We start from the raw sequence: 26,704 nt of genomic DNA on the forward strand, positions 1-26,704 counted from the left end.
CCATCTGTGCAAACTGTAGAGTCGCAGAGGAAAGTATACCACACACTGTGAGAGAGAGAGAAGGTACTCCCACAGCATCAGTAACACGTAGTATTTTCTCTTGGAAAAATTAAAAATAGCATTTTCAGTATTAACTTTGTACAGTGCACTACAGTTGATCAAAGCCATGGCATTAATGGCGAGGGGATCATGCAATAATTTTCATGCACACACACCAGCTCAGCACTACAGGAGTGACCCCTTGCATCAGTAAGCCCCTACATGAATCAAAGTGGGCTCCGAAAAGGCCATTTAATCCACCCACAGTCACACTGGGTTTGGTAGGAAGGCAGAGAATTACTGTACCGTCCAGAGTTATTGAATTCTGTATTGATCAAGGCTCTCTAAGGAAAGTAGAAGGGAAGTGGAAAAAAGGAATCAGCTCGGCAGTAAAAATCCATTGGACATTTGAGCTTTTTTCATTTAAAATGTTTAGACCGACGCATAAGAAATCCTCAGCGACCCAGAAGATCAGGAAAGGTCTGCTGGAGCTGGAAAAAATACACTATGGGTCTGTGTTTGCTTTCAGAGCCGTTTTAACATTCGTATCACACATGAGACAGACAGCGTTGATCATTTAGGCTGTATTGTTTTAGCAGTGCTGTTAAGCCAAGAGTTTATCACACACTGGCAAGGGTAAACACACACAAACTGTAGGCTTGGCACAAGTTGTATGTGGGTGTTGTATTGCCTCCATGTGGCCATTGTTGCAAATGGGTGTGTATGTAAGCAAATGTAAGATAAGCTTCACTGTGGATTTCTGCCTCAAATGAACAATTACATTCGACGTAATCAATCGTGTTTGTGTGCTTCACACATTCTGTGCGAGGATAATGTGCCGAGCTGGTACAGAGCTGCAGATGGGTCGGATATTACTGAATTTTTGCAAGAATTAGATAGGTCAGGTCAGGATACTCCAGCCGGGGGAAACTGTCTCCTTTTTTAAAATCATTCTGGCTGAAATCCCAGTGCTGTCAGAAAGTAGCACACTCATGACTTTGGAGACCAAATATCAGTGTTTTTCAGGTCAGGAACTGTAATTAAAGTCTGCTTGTGAACAGTATGTATGTGCATGTGTGTCTGTTAGTGTGTGTGTGTCACCTTCATAGATTCAAAATGACAAGCATGCAGATAGTATCCAGTGTGACCAGGTGTGTGAGAAGGTGTGCTTCATTTCCCCGGTGTGGGATCAATGAAGTCTTATCTTATCTTATCTTAAACCTACAAGCAAATTGTTCTGTCTACTTGGAAAGTGAGACAGTTGGATGAATAGAGTGCTGTCTGTTCTTCTCTCTGGCACTGACTGGTTGCTCTCCATGTGAGCTGCAATGTGAGCGTGCATATCACTTTAAAAACAACCAGTGAGGGAGACTCACAGACCGGCTGCATTTCCTTAGTGGGAATGTTTGTGTTTGTGACGCTCAGACCAACGGACAGAGGGTGCATTGCTTCAGTGAGAGGAAACGAGAGAGGAAGGGAGGAGGAAGAGGAGAGACAGAGTCAGCAGGGACCACTGGCTGTGTGGGACTGGGACAGAAGAACTAGCAGAGTTTGACCTTGAGGAAGCGTCAGACTGCTGAATCCCTGAGAGACTGAGAGGACAGAGGACAGGCGAGAAGACAGCCACAGGGGTTATCCTGTCTCTCTGTGGCTTACCTCTAGAGATGACCCAGTTATTATCTGCTGGAGCTAAGTGGTATCAAGAGGACAATAAAGACTAATTCCTCCTCATTACCTGAGCCTCTGTGGATTTTACCTGTTATGGCTCACCTGAGCAAATAAAGGTTTGCTGATGTGAAACCTGTGGATATCCCACTCATATCAGCTCGTACTGCTGTACTGTCCATACCTCTGAAGGTGCATCTCTCATCACAATGAGCTTGTAGGTGAAGTAATGGAGGCAGTCTTGTTAGGTCTGGACGAGGCGGTCTGCACTCGCCAGAGTCTGCTATGGACTCTCACCTCGACGGCCCTCCGACGCCTTCGTGTGCATGCCAGGAACCTTCCTGCACCCCTGCATCTATTACACACACACAGGTGTGTTTCTAGGCCACTCTACCAGGTAGGCTGCATCCCACACACAAAGAAAACAAACAAGCAAGGTATGCATGTGCATATCCATGCATTCAAACTGGCACCCTTGCACAAGGCATTTACTGCACCTCATGTTGCTAAGAGATACTTAATGCGGGGATTACATTTGCAACCACCTATTGTCTGTCTGCAAGCAGTGCCACCTGTGGAGATGGAGATCAGGTAGAGGAAACTATTATAAATGAAGGAGACCAGACTTGTGTCAAGGCTTGGGACTGACATAGAGAGTGAACACAGGATGTACTGTAGGCCAGGTATGTCCTTCAGGCGATAGACCAGGGCCATAGACAGGGGCAGGGTTAAACATGACTGATTTGTTTCATTAAGTATGGGTGACAGAACTGGGTTACATGTGGTGGCATTGTCTCAGCTCGTAAAATGGGACACACAAGCTGGCATTGTTTTAACACGCAGCTCAGGTGCATGTGGAGTGCTGTCCTGCGAGTTCATCTGCTGCATAGAAAACACTGCTGTGTGTTGTTATCCCGACATGGAGTTCTTTTGTTGTTGTTGTTGTTGTTGTTGTGCTCAGGAAGCAGAGCCTTAAAGGAAGTTTTGTTGCTAGGGTCACTATTAAGGAGCCGGTAACTAAGCTGTTAAGCCTGTAAGTGATTCTGTAGATATGTGAAAGGGGGATGCTGGCACACAAAACACGCCCAGACACTGCATAAGAGGCTGTCTGGTCAGTCACCGTGCCTCCAACGCCTGACATGTTTAAACTAACTCACTGGAAGCTTCTGAATCACTAAATGTGTCTGCTTACTTCAAAAGAACAGCTTCACCTGTGTATTTTAATTGTTTTATTAAAAACGAACGTTTCTTTAGGGCCATGTGTTTGTTGAGCTGTGATTCAGCAAAGTGGTTGATCAGTATTCCCTTCACCACGTCTGAATCGGTACTCAGGGCTTTCATGGAGCCATTAGTATTCCCCAGGCGTCTCACCTGCCCTGTGTGCAGCTGGCACCACCAGGACAAACCCAACAGGCTCACAGAGAGACACCCACCAGGCCTGTTGCTAGATACCGAAAAGCACACACTGTGCTGTATACATAGCACAAAGCCACACAGCATCAGGGGAGTAACTTACATACATGTACATCCACACAGGCGCACACACGTTTCCTGTCTTTTTGCTCTAATTCCCCTTTTACTCTCAAGAGGGGAATAAGTTGGATTGTTATTCTAACTTTTGTCTTCAGATGTGTTTTCATGTGGCTCCTAAGTTTAAGCATCCTGAGGGAGGGCAACACAATCAGAGGAAACTGAAATAACATACCAGACCTCCCTAAGACAAACCCAGCCTTAACACCCCCTCCTGGTTTAGAGATGTATGTACGTCTGAAACAGGCCACCCTCAAACACCTCTTAAACAGAAGTCTTTTAACACTTTGCCAAACATCCTTTGGACCTCTGTGCTTTGATGAGCTACAAACACAATCTTCCCCTGGCTGGGGCAAGGTGGTGCGGTCCATGTTGGAGCAGTTAATAGTGGAAGGAGTTGCAAAAGCAGGGAGGAAGGGGTCAGTGTGTCAGGCTGCAGGATGGGGATATCCCTGGCTCACTGCACTGCCTCCCTGCTTGGCTTCCTCTAATACTGTTAATGAGATACCCAGCCTCACACAACTGGCAGACATACAATGGTGAGAGAAAGGGACAGAGAGGGAACTTAACCGTGTCTTTACATTATATTAACCTGTTTTCACTTCCTCAAACTCCTTTTCTACCTTCTTTGATCCTGAAATGATTTCCGCTCTAGTGCTCTGACCTAATCCTGTTCCCCCGTGTCTCTTTTTCCCCTCTGACACCCTATTTTTTGCTTTTTTTCCCCCCCTGCTTAAATTACTTCTTCATTTCTTATTTAACTCTCTCTACTCTCTTTTCAACTCTCACTGGAGAAGACATCCATCACCAGCAGCCCTACATACTCAATCAGGACACCAGCCCAGATATTATTTTACCGTGCTCCAGCATGTGACACATATGTCAAGGTGATAATGTTACGCTCAAGGTGCTCTTCATGTCGTGGAAAGCATCGCTGTGCGTGATTGAGCCGTGGCGGTACAGTAAGCAGCAGACTACAACATTTATGAAATGTTGTTTGCTCACACAGACGCGGTCTTATTTGTCTCGTGAGAGAACGCAGCCGTCTGTTCACACTTTCATACATCAGGCTGAGTAACATTGACTCAACAGCCTCAAGTCACACGTTTTCCTCTGGTGGTGTAACCCTTTAAATTGGGTTAGCACCAACAGGCACTGGGGGGCAGTGCTCTGTTGTGCTGTGTTAGACAGTGTCTCGGGGTAATTGTTTGTCATTTCTCATATTGCCTTCCACATTGTATCTATTCCCCTCTCATTGGTCTCCTACCAGTGCTCCCTCCCCCTACAAGTCACCCAACCCCAAAGACAGGATATCCTGCATGGGGAAGAAGCAGGGGTAAGGACTATAGCAAACACAGGTGGCTGGACTTCCCCTGAGTTGCAGTAATTTCTTATTTACCTGTAATCATCACTCTCCCGAAGACTCACTACAAGTCGTCATTTTGTTCTTAAGAATGTGAAGCGGCACGCTGTTGAGTAAAACTCATTCTCAGTGTGTTCAACATCCCTGTAGATGATTTCGGGCTTGACAAGATAAACATCCCAGATACACCAAGTTGATTTCCTGTTACAGTGGCTGCTAATAACAGCAGCTGTCAGGAAGCGGGTTCTCCAAGATGTCAGATCGATGGAAGCTGTTTCCTAGCAACACAATTCCACGGAAAAGTTTAATACATATTTAAAATCTCGCATTATGTCACATCCTTCGTGCATATTCATCACAGCTCCCTGCTCTGTTAGCTCGCGCTGCATCATATTTAGGTTGGAAACCCAGACCAGTTTATTCCCACTGAACTCATGTGGTCCTGCTTCCTGTGAGAATAGCTCTGTCGCTGGTCATATCCCTCTCCCCGTGACGAGTCCCAGCCCGCTATGATATGAAGCAGAGACACGGCTCTAAAACAACCAGGATACACAACCCTCCCTCTGTCTCGGAGCTGGTTGGCTTGTGTCTGTTAAGTTACTTCTTTTGTTTGTGGTCTGATAAGCTGTGGGCACTCAGTCAATCCATGGTGTTTTCAAGCAAGTGGATTTCTTGGAAGTGCAGTCCACTGTGATTGCCAGCAGCTCCCCTGAATCAGGGCACGGTTGTACTCGCTTCAGTTTACGTCTCTTTGACTCTCATGTTCAATTTATCATCCATTTGTTCTCTTATTCCACTGAAACAGATGTCAATAAATACACTCATGACAGGCAGGCAAATATCCAGAATAGGAAATCTTGGTTTCCCCTGTTTTCCAGCCAAGTAATTACTGGATAGAGGTTGAAGTTGAACTTGTGACATCCTACTGAAGAATTTTGATCACTATCCCTGTCTGGCAGCCATCTTTGTTCTCATTGCCAAAGTTGGGATCTGTATGTGAGAAAAATCTTTTCCCAGAACCAGCAGAGAGACGTTTGGTGGTGGGAGGGGTAGAGGGCAAGAACGGATATTGTCTCAAATTTTTCCAGTGCTTTGTTTATTCTTTTTTTTTTTTTTTAATTTCTAATTTGTTTGCAACTAGCTGGAGGCATGTTTGTGTTTGATACACTTGCATAGGCGCACACACAAACACCCCTCTGTAGATTGTGTTGGTGGTTGAAGCCGTTTACAGTGTCTCCCTGGGGATAAGGTCTTATTTGCATAGTTCGTCTGGAAAACATTTCCACTGCTCCATTCCCAGGTTTATCAAATACCCAGCGTGTGAGTGTAAATGTGTGTGTGAAAGAGAAAAAGGAAGAGGGGCCAATGCTTGGTGATGTCTGAACTTCAGAAAAAGGGTTCCTGTAAAGATTCAGCCATAGAACCAGTTTTCTCGCCACTCCATGAATCATAAATCATGATCAAAATTTTATCTTTCATTCATATTTTCTGCATATAAATGTGTTTCAACAAGTCTCTTGGTGATTTGCGGTCTTGTCACATGTTAAACATTTAAGGCATGACAGCCCTCCTCCCTCATGTAGCATGTCATTTAGTCACTGTGCACCATAAGCTTCTTAGCCATGCCGGAGTCTAATTTCTTTGGTAATGTGAGAGTGTGGCACACTACTTGATAAGATGGCAGCTCACTTGATTAATTGCAGACGTTCACATGCTCACACACTCACTTCCTCACACGCGTACCACACTGTCATCCCTAAGGACCCGTCTGATCCTCCTCTAAATGCACAATATGCAACATTTCTGCGTTAAAATGTCTAAAAGCGAATAGACCAGTTTTGTATGTTTTGTTGAGTTGTGTACTTACAGTATCCCAAATGTTTACACCCAGAGAAATCTGTAATTTCAGTTGGTGGCATGTCAATGGTGACATGGACAACACAAGATTATATGTCAGAGAGTGAGGAATCATGTAGAAGCCAAATACAGACAGTTTCACACGATAAAACACATTGGCTGCAAAATCTTGCTGGTGTTTTGTTGCACCATGGTTGAGGAGCCTACTTGATAAATCTGACTGGTATCCCTCCAAATCCTCTAAGTGTGTCTGAGTCGTGGCCAGAGTCGCATTCCGAGTGGCCAGAGCACCCATGATACAAGGCATTTGGAGGTGGTCCTCCCCTATTGAACGAAGTGATGGTGGTTTAACTGTGGCATTAGTGATGGGGATATAAGGGCTTATAATGTTTTAAATTCAGAGGTTAGGGCTTCGGTATAGAATGGTAATCCCGGAGGATTACTAGGGAAATCTGGTGAATATCTGAGGAAATCCCTCTCAGGGACTCTCGGATCCTCTGTTTGTATGGATATTATATCCCCGAACAGTGTGTCCACGTGTGTTTACCGAACAGAGGTTTTAAGTTTTGTGTGTTTTCACTTTTAGAGTTGAGTAAGGAAATGTCATCATCTCCCCGAACATATTCAAAACCTCACAGTTTACAACTGGAGTCTTGCCTCAGCCATAATCTGACACGGTATACTGTGGTATGTTGTGAAGATGCAGTCACATTAATACTGAATTAGAGCGGAAAATATGATGCAAGTCATATTTCCCATGGTCCTTTGGGGAGGTAGGATCAGCCACTATCCTGTCATCATTTTGAGATAAATGACGACTCCATGTTGGCGCTCATGAATTTTTATCATGTGTCCTTTAATACTGTTAATGCCATTAAACCCTCTCAAGTTTGAACACCTGTGGGCTAAATTATGCATGCAAAAATTGGACACACACAAAATTGCAGAAAAAAAATAATCCACACACTCACGCAGGCTCTGCACACTGTATGTGTGTGTGTGTGTGTGTGTGTGTGTGTGTGAATTTTAAGGTTTTCACAGACCACTGAACAGGCTGTCGACAAATAATTCAACTACTGAAGCTAAAAAATGAAGCCAGTTTTCATCTGTAACTGTGGCACATGACTGATCAGGTGTCTTCATTTATTGAGCAAAAGCTTTCCACCCCCTCCCTTCAGGTTCTGGCTCGCCCTGAGGCAAAATGGCCAAATAGAAGACATTCAATACCTTTACAATGACAGTCACGGGATTCCCTTTGGACAAGAGCAATTGCACACACACACACACACACACACACACACACACAAAGACCACACATACTTGCCAAAGGGCTCTCCCTGCAGATGAGCTGGGTCATTTTTCATTACCCTGGCTCAGAGGAATCAAGTGTGTAGTAATGGAGCACAGTCACATTGAGCCAAAGCTATGGAAGGATAAATCCCGACCGCAGAGCACAGTGGAGAGACAGACCTGACAGACTGCAGGACACAGCCTGGAGGAGCGTATAGCTCTTCTAAACTCCTCTGTTTGTCATTAGAATACCTCAGACTAGATCCTGGGGGAAGATGAGAGGACGGTCTGAGGCTGCAGCATCTTCTCGCTATCTCCTCTTATCTCTCCATTGCTTCTGTTTTCTTTATTGTGCTGCCTCTGTTTGTCTGCCTGCCTCATCTCCTGTTTGCTCCTACTTTCCGTCCTACCTGTCTGCTTTACCATTTTCAGACTCTTCCCCTGTGAAATCCTTGCCTGTCTGCCTTCACTGCCGAAGTGTGTGTTTGTGTTTCTCTTCTATATACCTGTCCCTGTGCTGCTCTTGCATAGAAGCCCTCTTTCGTCACCTGAGCCAGTATGGCCCGAGGCTGAGCAGGGGGAGGTATGATGAGGGGGTGTGGAGGTGGAGTGATGGGTAGGGTGGGTGTGTTAGAGGGTCTGCAAATTGCAAGTGTATGTTGACGGTATAGAGTGATCTATGTCTTTGCCATCCACGGATCAGCTGGATTGTCAGCTGGATATGATGACTTTATGAAGGGAAACCTTCACTGTGCTCTTTTTTACTTCACGTTTATACCCCTGGGTCATACTTTTGCCTGTTACAGTGTCTTAGCATTGTCTTTCGGTGCCTCCTCCTTTAAGTGCCCTACATTTCTAGCAGAGTGCACGCTAGATCTCCCGGAAAGTTGTCATGACAACTTTTGTTTGTACTTTAGGTTGGAGAGCGCGGGGGAGTGAGGCTGGTCAAACATTTATGTGCTCGTGTGCCTCTGTGTGTGTGTGTCTGTGACTCTGTGTGTGTGTGTGTGTGCGTGCTTGACAGTGCAGGTTGTGTCCATTCCACTTAGCGAAAGAAGTAAGTGCTTTTAAAACCTAAGTCTTACTTTGTGGATGGAAGCTCACCGAGCTCCTGTAAAGCCGCTGCCTTGAATAATGTCGCTCTGTCTCACTAATTAGCCTGGAGGGTCTTTGGAGCCCCTGAAGGGCACACACACACACACACACACAAACACACACACACACACACACACACACACTCACTCACATACAAAGGCGAAATATGCAAAGAACAGAGCGGATTTGGGTGCTTTTTTTGCCCAAAACCCCTTTTCTCCTCTACCCTGCTGTTCTGGTCTCTGGGTACATGTTTTATAGGCTACTAGAATACATTAGGACAGTGAGACACACACACACACACTGACACACACACACAGGAGGTTTCAGACAGGACTGTTTAATATTCAGCATGCTAAATGATTAAATGTTTGGTATTCTATCCAGCCATCGGACAGAGGACAGAGGCCACAGGAGTTCAACTGCTCTGCAGTACACAGTGCCCTTGAGTTTAGGCCACAAGCTGTGTGTGTGTGTGTGTGTGTGTGTGTATGTGTGTTTACTTGTTTCATGAGAAACTGAAAGAGAGGGAGAAAAAGCAAGAGAGATAAAGAGAAGTCAGGGATGAAAATTCATCAATCAGCAAGGTTCAATGGGTTTATAGGCACTAGACAACAAACACACACACACACATCCTGTATGCATTTATACATGGGATAGTATTAGCAGTGCAGAACCAAACACTCCTTCCTACGTCACTTTGTCTTTCTGCATGCATTGCCAGAAGCATCAGTGGACACTGGGTCACTCGGGTCTACGGTGATTTCTGACTGTGTAAATTATAGATGAAGAGAGGAGGTGTGGGGGTAAAAGATCCTTCCCCTGTGAGTCACACACACACACACACACACACACACACACACACACACACACATAAACACACTGACAACTTAGACCCTTGCGGATCAACCCCCGTGATCGCTGAGACTGTGTTTCATTGAGATAAAAGTCCTAAAGACATGACATCACTCGTGCCTATTTGTCCTGAACCTCTGCACCTTTTGTAAGGCTGTCGGCGCTCTGGCTCCCCCTCTCGCACCGATCACTTTGGCCTTTGTCCCTCCTCAGAAGCTGCTTTAGTTATCGAATCACCTCCCATTTATTTAATCCAAAAGACAGACAAGATGTCTGGCAATGTCTTCAGAGGCACCCACACCAAGACATACAGTACACACACACACACACACACACACACACACACACACACACACACAGCTGTTGTTCCTGTAATGGCTTTGTCCAGCAAGTGCTGTCTCTGGACTGGAATTTAAGGAATGTCCGAACCGTGTCAGGATAGGGCAAAGCTGAGCAGAAAAGGGTGGACTGAGACTGAAACAAAGGGAATCGCAAACCACGAAGAAAGACGGCTCGTCCTTCGTTTGGAAGATAGGCAAAGTGGAATAACCCATTTTGACTATTTTGAATACAGCTCATCCCTGTAAAAACAGCAACAAAAACGTAAAGGAGACGTGAGCGAGCAAGTGCAAAAACATTCAAATAGTTGGTGCCGTGCAAAGACGGTGACCTGCATGCTAAAAGTGACCAGTGGTGACTTGCTCTCAAACTGACACACTGTGGCGCAGTATCATCACACTGTGCCCCTGAAAGGCTTTCATTTTCTTCAGTGTCAGCAAGGGAGGTTGCTGTGGTCCTGTTTTAGAGCTTTGTGTATTAAATATAACTTCAGGCTCTATATGAGTGCCACACGTGTACACGTGTACATGTATTTGACCCAGTTTTGTTTTTTTTTTTTTTTTAAGCCGCATAGTTTTGGCATCAGTAAAAAAAATGTACATTGTGGATTGGGAGCAGGGAAGAGAAACAAATGAGTGAAGAAGGATGCAGACAGAAATCAGTGGCTCAGCAGAGTAGAATGGTCCATTAGCCCTCCGTTGTGTGGCTGTGTTACTCGCTGGCAGCCGGGAAATAGATTGAGTTTACAGCACAGAAGATACAGAAGAATCTAAGACAACCATGACATAGTTATGTTGGATATTCAAAAAGCCTTTGATTCTTCTGGATGTCAGACAATGTGACCTTATAGTGGAAAAATGGGAAAAGAATGAAAAGAAGAATGTCAGACCTTCAGGAGTTTATCAAGAACAAGGTGAGGTTGTGTTATGACTCCAAACCGTATTCATATTTACCATACCAATACAAAATGATCGCTCACTGCCTTCCTGCGTTATCTTCACTCCTTCTATAAGAGAGTCATTCTGTCTCTTTTGCCAAGTGCCATCTATTTGCCCACATTGTGCATATTATTTAGAGAACTTTTATTGCTTTGTTGTGCCAGTGGATATATGACTGCAACCACTTCTGCTGCATATACCCATGATAGCAAAGTACAGATGTGCAGTAAACGTGTAAGAAGCAGCTTTTGTATGTCTCCCAACCCGAGCCAAGAGACTATTTTTGTAATTCATTGGGGACTGTGACTCCACTGGATATGGCGCAGTTGAACTGAGGCGGAGATGGATTTGTGTGTGTGTGTGTGTGTGTGTGGATTCAGCACAACTAAAGTTAGGATCATGCAAAATCTACCATAAAAAGCCTGGTTCCTGATGTCTTTATTGTGTGTCCTGAAACACCTCACAGCAATATTCCTTGTGCTTACGTAGTATTTTAAATGCATAAACGTCTCCATCTGTCAGTTTTAGTGAAAGTTGTGATTCTTTGTTAAAATGTGGGGAAACATCTGAAACAATGAGAACCGTTTTGGTAAAGTCTGGGAACGGAGCTCGGTAGTAAAATGAGAACAAAGCAGAGTTGGCTACAGAAATATCTCCAGTTTGTTTGAAGTGCCAGTGTGTTTCTGATTTTAAAAACGCCCTAACTGGAACCACATTTCAGTCCCAAAGTCACTCACGGGCAGGGAGGGTGGAGCTTGCAGACAGACACACACACACACACACACACACACACACACATATACACACTTGAACAAACAAAACAGATCTCTCCAAGTCAGTCGTTTCTCTAGACATTCCTGGCTGCCTTTCCATGACCCTCCCTGCTCCGTCTCACTCTGCCACTACATGAAGCACTGGATGGAGAAGAAGACAGGATTTGGCCCTGCTGCTATTTTTCCATCAGGTTTTCAATAACCCGTTCAACTGAAACTGTAGACTATCGAGAGCTCCAGTACATTTCGCTGAATCTCGAATTGTAATCTAATCTGCACCATATGCAGATAGTGCTGCATTAAAACTGACGACGAGTCATGACGCCTGTTCAGCTATAATGATCTCAGTATCATAAATCATCACGGGGCTGCTTGTGTCAAAACCACAGCTTGCTCTCGATGTGACGCGTTTAAGATTGTGTGTTTGTTTAGTCTCCATAAATATGGGAGAGACGCAGACAAAGACAGACAGAGCAAGGAGTGTGGAGTGTGTGTGTGTCAGTCTTAACTGCCTACCGCAGCGTCCCACAGCCGGGGTTAAAGAGATTCTCCATCTTGCTTCAATTAACCGTTCAGCGCTGTTTATATCACATTCCACCAATATAGGTTACCTTTTCCAGCTCAGACCATCAACCCCATTCCCCTGCTCGACACTAAAACCTGACTCTAATACCCACCGCCTGTTAAACCCACCTCACCCATCCAGATCTTTCCCCTTTGGACCCCTGCTCCATAGAAATACACCAGATCAGCACCTCATTATGACCACACCTCAGCCCGGAATAGAAGCCCACTGGCTCCATAACAAGGCTCTGTCAGGGCCCAGATATGTCACACCTACAAGTGTTTCTCACCTTGTGCTTCTTGGCAGCGCTCTCTGTAGGTCATTGAGAGGTGACCACTTATGGGGAAGTTAAAGGGGGGATGAGCATCGGGCAGACACTAAATCACAGCTGCGTGTTATTGTTTCTTCCTGCCTTGCTTCCTTTCTTCCTTCCTTTTCCTCCCCCCCTCATTCAGCTTCTCTGGAGCACCTCACATCCATTCCAAGCAGGAACAATCATTCATAAAGTCTTGTAGCTTAAGTGTTCAGGATCTTCCTACTGCAGTTTTTATTTTGCTCTTCTCTTCTGTCTTTGTCAGTTTTAGCCCCTTTCCTCCACTGCCCAAATTGTCCCCTTCCCTCTCCCTCCCTTGCATTGGGCAAACAACAGGGCCCTTGTGATAGCAAACTAAGGAAGCTTCCAATAAAGGGAGATATGTACTTGACCGGAGAAAGCGAAGGAGGGATGGGTGTATGTATGAAAGCCAAAGAAAGAGTCATCTGGAGATGTTTAAGTTGGACAGGCCAGTTTCCGGTGTCTGGAACAGGCCAAAAATATCCAGAAACAGAAAAATCCAGCAGGAGGGGAAAGGATACACCTCATTTCTCATGTGACCTTCTGCATTTAGCAAAGAACTATGAATTTTGGCCTTGCAGCATATGCTGTGGTAGTGACAAATTTAATTTGCATGCTTGCGTTGCTTATTGTCTGGGAACTGAGTATTGCTGATGAATCCTGCAGATTTAAGATATGATGCAAATATGGTGCAAGTGTGTTTGGCTCAGACAGACTGTATTTAAGACAGATTAACTAAATAAAAAGTTAAGATAAGTGTTAGGCAACAAATGGTAAGTATCTCTGATGCTGATGGCTTAGCAGAAGGTGTACTATATATGTACATACTTACTGTACATGTGCTACATGTGTGATCATGGGGATTACTCATGTTGTAATTCAATAATAGAAAAAAGGATAGCCTACGTTTGCCAAGTCATTCTAAGACTTTACTGACAGTACGTATAGACTCAGCCTTGCCTTCACAGCACGTTAGTATCTATTTATGGTACCAAAAACTGGACTGATGTTGTTAACAACTTGTGGTTTCAACGGCTGCTGCTCCAGCTGTGTAAGGTGAACACAAGTGCCCAATTTAGGTCATACCAAAAAAAAATGAGAGAGAGAGTCAGTCAGTTTAACGGCTGCAGGGGACTGAAGGCCAGAAATCATTCAAGCAAGCCAAACCTGAGAGCAAGAAGATCTTTGTTTTAAAAGTGCAGACAGGAAGTGACAAGCTGGAGTGCTGCAGGACAATGTAACCATGTTAAATCTATGGAAATCTATCATAATGCACATGGGGCAGGCTTAGCATGTAACTTTATTATAACTTTATGAGTAATAAGTCATACGAGGTTAAGGGAACTCTCCCCCACATGGCATGCATATCTGAAAGTAAGGCTGACTTATAAGAGTTGGCAGACTGTGATGACTGCTCATTGTTATGTATCAGCAGCGCATCCCTTGTTTTAAAGGCAGACTGTTGGTGCGCTGTGCAGACACACATGTCTGTTTGGGTTTGTAAGCACACGCACGCATGCACGCACGGAGAGAGAGGGAGAGAGCGAGAGGTCTGCAGTTTCTCATGGCTGTGAGCTGCTGCAGAAAATTTCCCCTCATCTCCTCCTCTCCCCGCCCCCACATCTTGCCTCCATTATTCCCGTGTTTTCGAGGCAACTGCGATGACAGCGAGAAACATAGCTGGCAAGTGAAGGCAGCCCGGAATACGTTCGAACGTTAGCCATTTCTTCCGGTCGTCCCCCTCAGTTGCTGACCGTTGGTACGGTCTGCTGCTACCCGCACGTTCACTCACCGTTTGTGCACGGTGCCGGTAGCGAAAGGGGGGTTGGACGACCGGGACCAGCGCCGTGAGAAGCTCACTGCTTTCGGAACGAGGGAGGTGAAGCCAGCATTGGAAAACGCTCCACAGTCGCCGTTAATTAGCGCCGAGTTATCTCTAGCTCGAATGGCGTAGATATGAGATGTAACGGCTTTGTGTGTGGTGTTTAGAGGATACTGGGAATCTACAGAGAGCAGCGTCGCTTGTAATTAACGTTAATAAGTCACTAACATGGATGCTGATGTGCCTCCTCCCCTAGGCCGGCCGGGTAAAGGGGTGTTTTTTGACGATTTTCTGGCAGTAACACGACTCGTTTGGTTCTGGGATTAATATTTTTTTTTTCTCCCTCTCGGAGCCGGGTTTTGTGTGGGAGCCTCGCAGTGAGCGCTTCTTTGCAAGGTAACTAACTAATGATAACGTTAACGTCGCCAGCACTGACCAAGCATCACTGTCAGCTGTCTATGTGTGTCTGTGTGTGCGCCTCTGTAATTTTGGTGCCAGCTTCAGCGAAATAATGACACGTTGTGAACATGGCTGCTTTATACATTGTTCATTTTCATCTCTTGGCTTTTAATCTCACCGTTTCATGCCAGTGAGTCAGGCCTGGAATGTACGTTAGCCAATTCAAAGCTGACTGGTAATAGGTCAGAAATGCATGAATCACACATCAGGACAAGGTGATGGAGCTAGTGCCACATGTATGGTTAGCCTATGTTTCTCCCAGTGGAATTTCATTCTAATGTAGTGTTTACAACATAGCACCAAAGCTCAGTGTCAAGATGCTGTAAATATGTTAAGTGGTCTTGTTATGTTGAAAAGACGACAGCTAGACTGTCTCGTGGTCCACCATCATTACATTACAAGTTGAAATCTTCCACATTTTCTGTTTTTATTTTGTATAATGACAAGAAGCTATTCATAGAAGCTTTATGACATTTGGTTTCATGGTGGATAGAAACTCAGTAGCATGTGTCCAATACCACAAAGTGAATTTTATGACTAAAACCTATAAGCGTCTGTCTCTGCCAGATTGGGCTGCCTAATTTTAGCCTCCAGGCAGTGATTTGTTACCTTGACGCTAAGGTTTGTACTATTCCCAGGTGCCTCAAGCAGAGTGCCTGTGTGTGTGTGTGTGTGTGTGTGTGTGTGTGTGTGTGTGTGTGTGTACTGCCTGCATTGCAGTTTAAAGTATTGCAGACAAGATGCAAAAGATGTTTGGCCAGTACATTGTAGTCTTGTCCTTTCTTTTGTTACATGTTGTGACGCAATACAGGAGAAAGATTAGTTTAACCTGCAAAATATTTTCAGAAGTTAGATATTTATTTACAGAATTACTTTAGATAAAGTTGGCATCTTAGGATTGTTATGTTACTGACGTTTGGTTATAAAGAATTGTGTTTGCATCACTGACCAACTACTCTGTAATTGTAATCACTATATACAGTATAAGCATGGGAAGTTTTGGAGAGGTAATGTAACTCCAAGACAGGAGGGTGGGAGATGAAAACAAAAACCAATGTTGGAAAATGTGTGAGCGTGTGCATGTGTGTTTGTGTGTCTGTGTGTGTGTGTCTGTGTGCACAGGTGCACCCAATCTAAACCTTCAAACCACAGGAGATCAGTGGTGAGTGGGAGGGTAAACTGAACCCTTCAAAGTAGCTAGAAGCCACACACACACACACACACACACACACCAGTAGTCATTCAGGAGAGTTCACATAGGGATGAGTGTTGAGACACAACTCTGTCACTCCTCTCCCTCTCTGTCTTCAGCTCTCTGCTAAACTCTCACCTCCAACCTGTCACCTCAATGCAAGCTGGCATGAGTGGTGAGAAAGTAGGTGTATGCTAGACTCATGTATTGGACACACCCTTACCAAATTGCAAGAGCCTCGGGTGACCAATATGATCCTCATGGTGAGGACATACAATCGGTTTACGCTCATGTTTATGGCATCACTGTTTTTGGAAGGAATTGTCATCAAATGTTTGACAATGAGGAGGTCTCTCCCCCTTTCTCCCTACTCCTTCTCTTCTCAACATTTCTTACCCTTCCACACACCCACACAGCACCCCCCCCCCCCCCCCGTTCTCCCTCCCTGTCTCCCAGATGTGAGGGAAGTGTGGGAGGAGCTTGGGGTGTTTGTGTTCCTCAGGGTCCCCTCTTCCTGTTAAATTGTAGAGAAACTCCACATGTGCTGAAAACACCAGCACATACACACACACTAACATGCACTAACATGCTGAACACTCCGGCACAGTTTGTACACCTTTTCTTGAAATCTTTGTCTGTTTTCTCTTGAATTCTGTCATGCAGGAATAGCAAACTTCCAGACAGGTCTAGAGAAATGCCTTGGCTTTGTCTGTCACATGAAGTGTGTGGTGTAACTTGTGTGTATGCAGCACATATTTCCCACAGTTGACTGTTTCATCATTGCACCTGCTTCACTGTTTACGCCTGAACTTGGCAGACGGATATCATCAGTTTTTTTGCAGCACTACTCAGCAAGCCTTGTATCAACAACACAGACAAACACTCTACTGAATGTTGTGAGCAGGCAGCTTCACTCATTGTGGTCACTGTTGTCCACTGATGGAAAATAGATTTCCTGCTCCAAGAGGAATGCTAGAAATGTCCATGAGGAAGAGAGCAGAGCAGGACGGTGTCTCTGTTGGCCCATTGTGTACTTGGCTCAGATAGCCTTGTTAAGACTCCACTGACACAACACACACAATGCACTTGCCATGCAGCACATGTCTCTCCTACTAATAAATGTGGGGATATGTCTGAGTATGGTACATGTAATGCCTACAATCAATTTACAAGCAGTGCTTTCAGCAATGCTTTATCAACTAGTCATCAGCATGTTTCTATACACAAGTTCAAAAAGCAAAAAGAGAATTTCAAAGAGTGTAATGTCAAATTGGCTACTCCTTCATAAGGTTTTCAAAGTGAATATGTGACATGAAAGTGCAAGAGCTGTGTGGAGAGATAAATATGTGTATCGATGACATAGTCTAATATCCAATAAGTCAGTATCAGCAACCGATGTTGATATTGGATCGGTGCCAATTGTAATAAACAGGGATATTAACTACTCTCCTTTGTCTTTTTGTCTCTTTTTCCCAGATGACAGAAGGGAGGCGATGTCAGGTCCATCTCCTGGATGACAGGAAGCTGGAGCTCCTTGTACAGGTGAGTCTGTCTTCCTCCCTCCCTTCCTCTCACTCTTTCTTCCTCTCTCTCTCTGCAGACTCTCGTTTCCTTAGAGCAAGAGAGAAGTGATGTCTGGCATCCTGAGAGAGTCAATTACTGCTGACCAAGGGAAATTTGGTCAGCAGTAGGTGACTTTGCGCTTTCTTGATGCTCACCTGATCTCTACACACACACAAAAACGCATACAGGAGCATGCGTGCAATGGACCCAGCTCTGATTTACTCTCCCTGTAGAAGCTATGCGTCCCAATACTGAGTTCAGGCCTATCAATGTCCAAACAGAAACTCTATTTCCCCTACACTCATGCTTCACTACTCATTCTTCATCACCCATCCCCACTGCCTTCCCAGAATGCCTCAGCACTGCCAGAATCATCCGACAAAAAACATCAGTTATCAATCTGTGTAACTGACAATGTGCCATTTTATCCTCTAAAAGTCTTGAAAAACAAAGCAGCATGATTCCCCCCTCCTCTGACTTTGAACCTTCAATCCCTCAGCAGGCCTTTCTGTAGTAATGAACAAAGTCAGCAGCAGCTGCACCCACAACACACCAGTCTCCCCCTCCTTTGCTTTTTAGAGCCCCTACCATTTTCAGACAGCTATTTGCTACTGTAGATATTGTCTGTTTCTGTTCTATACCCAGGGATAAACCTGATTATAGAAGTTTAGCAATATCACATATTAACATACATTTTTGTCGGTTGGTATTTTTAATTTATAAATTGTGTGGCACCCTGTGCACAGTAAGTTCTCCCTTCACTTTCTCTTTTTCTTCATTGATTGTTGATGACATTCACTTTGGTCAGCTATAAGACCTCTGTCATGGTTGTGCTTCAAAGACTGAAGCATTTTCCCTCAGAAGCTCCTTCCACTTTTCCTAACCTGCTTTAGCTCCCTTTTGGATCTAACCATTAGCCGATTCCACTGGAAAAATCAGAGATAGACAAAAGAGGGTAATTGCCTCGGCAAAGGAGAAGGAGAGCAAGCGAATAGAAAGATTGACGCAGAAACTCAGAAGGTTGAGAGGGAGAGAGAAAAGTGAGATGGGAGCTCAGGAATGGAGAGAGGGGATGACAGTAAAGAGATGGGAATAGAGAGGAGAAAATGGAGGGGAGAGCCGTGGCGAGGTCTGCTGACTTTCTGATTTGATTACTCTGCCAGAACTGATCCTCTCTTTTAAATTTGTACTTCTTTCTGCTCCTCTTCTGCGCTCATTCTCTCTCCATCTCTCTCCATCTCTCTCCTCTCTTCATATCCTCTCTCACTCAGTTCCTTACTTGCTTTAACCTGCCTTACCCTGGCCCTGTCTCCTTCTAAACCTCCAAATACAGCTGCAGCACCTCCATATTTCATCCATCTATCCTCTCTTCTGCTCATGCTTCATCGCCTCAGCCATCAAGAAGGGAAATAACAAGGAAATAAGCAAAAGAGATGTGAAGAGTTGAATGAAAACTTTACAGTAATCTTGGTTTTCTGTAAAGAGTTTTCCAGGTACTTTTCCAGATAGGTTGTTTGTGAGAAAATCTGTTCTGTTTACCATATAATATGCACAATTTAACTAATAGTATTTTTACAGTTTCGCAATGGTATTAGGAAGAGAGAAGTTATTGACAAGCCATTGTCATATAAACAAGGATATGTCTTTCTCTCTCTTTCTCTTGCTCTCTGTCCTCGCTTCTCTCTATCGGGCAAATGTACAGTTGGCCATTACGTTGTTAATAGGACCACAGAGAATCACAGTGTTATTCTGAGGTGAAATAAGAAGCAGTCAGGCTCTCCACATATTTCCAAAAAAAAATGTTTCTTGAAGAGATGATCAAAACTCATAAACAGTGCAAACTCTTGTGTTTTTCAAATATGAAGGCAGCACTCCAGTATTACACATTGCACTGGGCTCTTTCATTCCATCACTGATCATTTAACAGCAGTGTGGTCAAGGAGGTCCTCTTGAGATTTTCATTTTAGCTCCAGCCTATGCGCACCAGCCGGTTGGCCTCTGAAAGGCTGGATCTCATTTCTGTCACTGACTTGTAACATTGACCAGCTGTTTGATCCCAGAGGTGTTGTTCACCTTTTTCCTCTTCCTCATCCCCTTCCTCCTATCTCTGATAGATTGTCCTCTGTGGTTTGTTTATGGAGCAACGCCTCACTGGCAGGAAACTGTGTGCCAGAAGGCCAACACACCTATTGAGCAGACCATAAAGATTGAAGCTAACCACCAAATATACCACTGGGTGAAAATATACGTCAGTCATTTGGATATCACTCCCTAAGGCTAGAGTGGTGTAGGATAAAAAGCAAAGGTGGTGTTTAATTGTGTAACCAATGTTTATATGAAAATCTACCCAAATAAAGCAACACTTTGGGGTTTTAATTGAAGATGTTAAAATGCTACAGCATTTGTCTGTATTGAACAAAGTATTAGTGATAATATTAAAACACGTAGGACATGTGGGTAAAAAGCTTTTCTTATCCACCCTTGGACTGCAAAGGACTGCAACTGATAAATCAGCAAGGCGCCAAGGGCCTGACTAGCTGTTTTCAGAGACTGGACTGTGAATTGCTGCCAGCTACCAAGTGAGCTACCGTTGTGTATTTCTCATTTGTCTAAAAGTTTTCTTTAGCATGTCTCCTCCTCACTAGCACTGCCCTATAATTCTTATGTTGTTAATTACCTGTGCTGCTGAGGAGGCACAGGCTAAATGTCTAATAGTAGTGATGCTGCCTGGGCTGGCAGAGAGCTTTACTGTCTGTTAGATGGCTCCGAAGTGTGTTTGTATGTGTGTACCTGTGTGTGTGTGTGTGTGTGTGTGTGTGTGTGTGTGTGCTTCATCTGTGTATGTCTAGAGTGTGTGTCTAAGTTATTGTGTGTGTGTTCAGTGTGCCATATCACTTACTATATTACCCGTCATTCACCGTCTATATCACTATTGGAATCTTCCCCAACATTATTACGCATCCGTTAGATATCTGCCATCTCACAGATAAGCTGTAGTACCAGGATGTGTGTATGCATGTGGAAGCGGTGAGTCGTCACTCGAGGAGGGAACCAAACTCAATTATGTTATCCAGTGCAGCCCATGTGATTTTTACAGTCTGCTTGGTATTCACAACAATGTTGAGGCAAGAAGCTCAGCTTAAACTTACAGGGGTCCTTTTCTTCTTTCTCATCTTCAGTCATGCACCTCAGATGTTCAGCAGTGTGTTTGTGGCCCATTTTGTCTCTGTATCATCTTTCCAGTGGTTTACCCTTTGTGTCCACGTGTCCCTGTCCCCCGCTCAGTGGTTGTTCTGCTGTGGTGGCATGGATGCAGTTTAATTGATGTTGTTGCCAAGACAGTTGACTGCTGTATGGTAATGAGAGACCACCGCTGTATGTGTCTGAGACTGAACCAAAACATGCATTACTACTAATACTATAAAGATAGCCTGCTTGTAGACCTAAAATTTCCACATCTAAAATGTTTTGAGAACTTCAAAGAGATCTAGTGTTGCTCTCTTGAGTGGCTACTCTGCCGTTTGGAGAAACAACAGGGCTAATCAGAGCCTGTGTGGATGGGACTACCAGTTTTTGTCAGACAGTCAACAACTCAGGATGTAGTTATGGACATAGTTACAGTCATGTCTATGATCTCATTCTTTGCTAAGAGAGATGAATTAATTATTCTTACTGTAAATATGCATTTGGAAGTTGTTTTTTTTTTCAATGATAAGCAGTAGTAGTAATAACATAGCAGTATGGAAGTCTCCTAGAGAATTTACCAATACTGTAGGGTTTCGTAGTTGAGCTTTGTCAAAGGAAAGTAGAGACAGAATCAGCAAGTGCAGTAGCCATGTTGTTTACCTATAAAATTATCATCTGGTACATAATCTGATACGTGGAAATATGAGGCAGACTCAACCTATATGTTAGCTTCTCCTCCAGCTCTCTATCGCTTCTGTTCTCTCCTGAGCCTTTTTCTGTTGCAGGATCACTGCAGGCATCGTGCTTATATGAGATCTAGGTCATTGGAGTTGTGTGTGTGCATGTGTGTGTGTTTATGCTTGCTGTCTGCATGACATCACCTCCTTCTCTTTAAATAGCTCTCAGTAGGTTCTGTCAGTGTAGTTGTGCAGTGAATAGATAGTACAGGACCTCAAGGGGAGATTCTTAGCAGTGTGCACTGCACACTATGGCACATGTAGCTGTGTAGTGTGGTACGCACGTGTGTGTGTGTGTGTGTGTGTGTGTGTGTGTGTGTGTGTGTGTGTGTGTGTGTGTGTGTGTGTGTGTGTGTGTGTGCGTGCGCTTGTTTGCACATGGTATGTTTTCCTCTTGTCCTCCTCCATCATGGATATGCACAGCACAGTGTTCCCTGCATATTGAGAATGGACCGCATGTATGTAGTGTTGGGGATCATGTGTGCATATCTGCATGCAAATTTGTGTGTGTGTGTGTGTGTGTGTGTGTGTGTGAGAGAGAGAGAGAGAGAGAGAGAGAGAGAGTGGGTGCGTGCAATGAAAATGTAGCCAGTGAGGCACACCCATGGTTAACCTCAGGGTGGGGCGTGCTGCTGCTCAGGATGTCACAAACCAGCAGCATGTGGCAGCAGTCCTCAGCCTCTGCCCAGCCTTAAGATGCTCTCCATGCTCTGAGCAGTGTGATGAATGGAGGTTGTCATCACATATAGCTTGGACAGTATTCCACAGTATTAACTATCTAGCAAGCTTTTATGCTAGCTGCGGCCCTCTCTCTGCAATACTGTGGCTGTGGTGGCCCAGAGCCATGACTCTGCAGTAGAGGTGTGGGTCAGAGAGGTGGAAAGGAGAGAGAGGGAGAGGAAGGGCAGGGTACCTGCACTGTCAGCAACATCCTCACACTCCATCCATCTTTCTTGCGCTCTCTCTCTCTTCCTCTCTCTCATTTATTTCTTCTTCTCTTGCTCTTTTCCTCTTTTCCCCAGTGTTTGTCAGAATGCTTAGTCATTGCAGTAAATCAATAGCTGATAGAATACATTAACATAAAGCTCCACCACATGTACATGTTCCAATTAAACCAGTGTGATAAACCACTAGATTCACACAAGTTAGAACTGATAAACAAAACCGTACAGAGAGCGATACTAATATTTCTGTCTCCTTGCAGCCCAAGTTGATGGCTAAAGACTTGCTGGACCTTGTGGCGTCTCACTTCAACCTCAAGGAGAAGGAGTACTTTGGGATTGCATACACAGACGAAACGTAAGTCACAATCAAATAGTCCAAGACCTCTTATGTACACGAAACACTTTTTTTTTTTGTTTCAACATTAAGCAATGAAGTAACACTTAAATTTTATACATATACCCTCTTATTCTCCTTAAAATTAACCCAATTAACCTTTTTACTAGCATTAATGAAGAATTAAAAAAAAAAATTAAAAGACTAAGTGTAGACTGTGTTTTTTGTTTTGTTTTGTGTAGGTTTTTCATGTTTACGTATGAAATGGCTTTTTTTTTGTTTGTTTGTTTTCACATTTAACTTCACATTTACGTTTTTTTTTTCAGCTGCCTTCATTCTAGTCAAAATAACCTAACCCTGATCATCATGAATTTAACACTGAACCAGAAACTGATGTATGATAAAGGGATGCTTTGATGGGGCTATGATTGTCTTGCTCTGAGCCAGCAAAAGATCATAAGTCTGTGTCTACCAGCAGGCTTGCTACAAGAACTGGGCTTGAAATGCAAAAATGACATTCAAATTAGTTATATTGTGTTTGGTGACCTAGAAAGCACCAAAGTATAGTCCAGAACTAGTCATGCAAACATTCAAATGATTTACATACAGGCAAACATTGCCACGACCTTTGTTTGCTCTCTTTTTTGTTTTATCTCAAACACCCACTGATGTCAAGGAAGGCTGGCCTCTGCTCTATGGCATTTACAGGACTGTGGCACATACCGTAGCCAGTGTCAGTCCAGCAAAGCAACACCAGCTTTGCAGTCTTAGTCCCCCTGGGCTGATTCTATGATGTGTAGATTTGTTGCATGTGCCTGGGGAGAGCAGACGCTTCAGCTCTGACCGCTCAGTGGTCAAAGAGGCTGTATGGGGGGCAAAGAAGGAGAGAGATTTAGAGACAGCAACAGAAGGAGGGAGACTTTGAGAGAGATGTTGCTCAGTTGCTCAGGAGACCATGCAGGGTTACCAGGGTGACAAGCTGTCTCTGCAGTTTTTCTCTCTGTTGGAGAGGGAGAGAGAAAAGAGAGGAGAGGGGGAGAAGTGGGGGAAAACAGAAGGGAAGAATGGTAACAGGAAAAGAAAAGCAGGGGGGCTTAAAGGAGAAAATATTGAGTATCTTGAGGTTAAGTTTTGTGTATCCATGTTAGATATTCAGATATTTCTGAATAATGGCATTGACTGGTTGTTTTATGGTTTTGTCTCATCAGGGGCCATTTTAGCTGGCTACAGTTGGACCGCAGGGTATTAGAACACGAATTCCCCAAGAAGTCTGGTCCCATTGTCCTCTACTTCTGTGTCAGGTGAGTCTTTCTTCATTAACCTAACTTAGACCATGGTCTCGGATTGGAGATGCTGGTGGAAGATGTGTGTGTGTGTGTGTGTGTGTGTGTGTGTGTGTGTGTGTGTGTGTGTGTGTGTGTGTGTGTGTGTGAGAAAGATGGAGAGCGTGCGTCTGCATATGTGTTTGTACTTACACACATGCCTTCATGTGGTAATAGGAACAGATTAACAAGGTTAGTTATGACAGGCCCCTATGAAATGGCTTTGACCCAGGTGTTTAACTCCCACCACGGGGCCTCTCAGCCAATCATGAGCCTCTTAGACCTCATCAGTATGCGCTGCATGCAAATCCCATCAAATAGCTTTGCGGTGACTACAAAGTGCCATACTCCAAACAAGACATCAGAATGCTTTCCGTAGAGAGTAAAGTCTTACCATTTCTTCTCTATGTGATTACTATACATTTTTATCCCTTAGCAATTTGACAAAACCTGTCGCTGACTTGTTTGTAAAAGGTTCACTTGTCAGTGTAATGCTAAACAGGGTGCAAAATATTCCAGCGAGGCAACTTATGATGGGGTATGAGCCCTTGCAGTGTGCTCTTCTTGCTGTTGCTGTTTTGGAGTAATCTCCTCAGTTTAAAGCCAACTCTTGTATGACCTGTTATGACGGGGTTATTGAATCACCCTCCAATCCCACACTCTCTCAGCCCTTTGTACTGCTCATACAATGGCCCCAATCATATATAAAACACTCTTGACTCACACACAGGCACTGGATCAGGTGTGTGTATGTGACAGAAATACAAAGTGTCTCTGTTTGTGGGTGCATTTTTGTGTTTGTGTGTATGTGGGTGTTTTATCTTCACCAGGCTGTTGAAAAAGAAAGAAAAAGGCACCTGACCTGACAAGAGATTTTCTGATCTTTAGCCTCAAAATGAAAACGCACAGCGCTCCCAGCTCGCTCTCCGCCCCAAAAATACAGTCACACATACACACACACACACACACACACACTCTGAGTGAGAGCCCAAAAGAGAAAGCCAAGGCTTTGTGTTGGGCCCATGGTGTTCTTTGTCCCCAGTATATCTCTGTGATGTCATATACACCCCAGAGACCGAGCCTTGGTTAGCAACGTACATAGTAACGTGACGCACATTAACTCTGCTAAACAATGTCCTGAGCAGTCATTTCCAGGTTGACATTTACAGCACAGCTCAAGTCACGACATAGTGACTGTATGGTAAAGTCATAGTCTTAACACAGACCTATTGTTCGTTTTATTTAGTGAACAATGGTGTCATTGTACAACGCAACAGTGGTACTGTCAAAAGATGTACATATATATATTTGGCTGCTATCACTGCATTATTTCAGTGAAGCTGCATTTCAGCTTTATTTCAGGACAGCTATAGAACCATATAACATAACTATGTGTGTGTGTATGTGTGTCTGAGGATCAGGGTGAGGGTCATTTAGGGGTGGCGAGGGTGTATTTACATAGACTAATAGGTGTTCGAGGATGTGGTCATGCTGCTGTGACATTGTGAACTTTGACACCATTTTGAGGCTTCATCCCCCCTTTCTCTCCCACATTTTAGTCCAATCTCTAAGCTCAATCTCTCCAAATGTCACACACACACACACACATACACATACATCCCACTCTATCTCTTAGACGCACATGCACACATACACACATACACAGATTCAGAATTCAAATGGAACAACTATCAGCCCAAATGTCAGGCCTGAATCCATTATCAATCTGAGCATATTGCTTTCATTACACACTACAAGGTTTTCTCTGTGTGTTTATGTGTGTGTGTGTGTGAGTGTGTGTGTGTGTGTGTGGGTGCTTGTGTGTCTCTGTGCAGGTGCATGCATGTCATGTATTTGCATGCTCATGTGGTATTGGTGTAATGCGTGTGTCCCCAATAAATGCTAGGCAGATGCCCACCTCCTGCTGATTCAGTGGGTGCCTTGATGCATGCTTGCTGCTGTGCTGGCAGTGTGTGTATTTCTCATCAACACTGTGGCTTTAATTAAATGTTCACATAGAATATTGACAAGGCTCCTCTCACTCTCTCTTGCAGCTCAATGGGTAACGCGATTTAAGCCCTCCAATATTGATCCTCCTACAATCCCTCTCACTCAATACCTACACACTCATAAGCACACGAATCGACACATTCGTTCACATGTCTTCATAGGGACATGTGCTTAGGTCACATTTTACACACTTGAAGGGATATATAAGGCCATTTACTATGCCAAAGGTCTTTAACATATTATATTTTGATGTGCATTTCCACCAGAGAAGAGCTAACAATGAGTAGCCTCCTAGGGTACCATTGTAGCTCCCCTCTGGCTCTGCATGCATTCATGAGCTAAATTTAGACTGCATTATTATGTTAGTTCCCTCCTCACCACTGTGCCAGAAGTGGGTTACTGTGCTTCTCTCTCCAGTGTGTGAGAGTGTGTGTGTCTGTGTACATGTGCATGTGTGTGTGTGTGTGTCTGTGGAAGTACTGTATGTGCATG

At 44.2% G+C, this 26,704-nt stretch overlaps 1 protein-coding gene across 13 annotated transcripts in view; it reads left to right on the forward strand.

Moving 5' to 3' along the window:
• The window catches only part of frmd4a (FERM domain containing 4A), a 102,814-nt gene that overhangs the window by 51,677 nt on the left and 24,433 nt on the right, over positions 1-26,704 (forward strand). For 6 of the 13 annotated variants that reach the window (XM_076732155.1, XM_076732158.1, XM_076732156.1 and 3 more), the window contains exons 2-4: positions 17,593-17,658; positions 22,807-22,901; positions 24,089-24,181. In XM_076732155.1, the coding sequence (XP_076588270.1) occupies positions 17,593-17,658; positions 22,807-22,901; positions 24,089-24,181 (254 nt within the window). Of the gene's footprint in view, positions 1-1,462; positions 2,102-14,740; positions 14,862-17,592; positions 17,659-22,806; positions 22,902-24,088; positions 24,182-26,704 lie in introns of those variants that run through there. The other 7 variants (XM_076732146.1, XM_076732151.1, XM_076732148.1 and 4 more) reach the window with 5 other exon arrangements.

This window comes from Chaetodon auriga, chromosome 6, assembly GCF_051107435.1.
Source record: "Chaetodon auriga isolate fChaAug3 chromosome 6, fChaAug3.hap1, whole genome shotgun sequence".
In the NCBI taxonomy this organism is placed as follows: Eukaryota; Metazoa; Chordata; class Actinopteri; order Chaetodontiformes; family Chaetodontidae; genus Chaetodon; species Chaetodon auriga.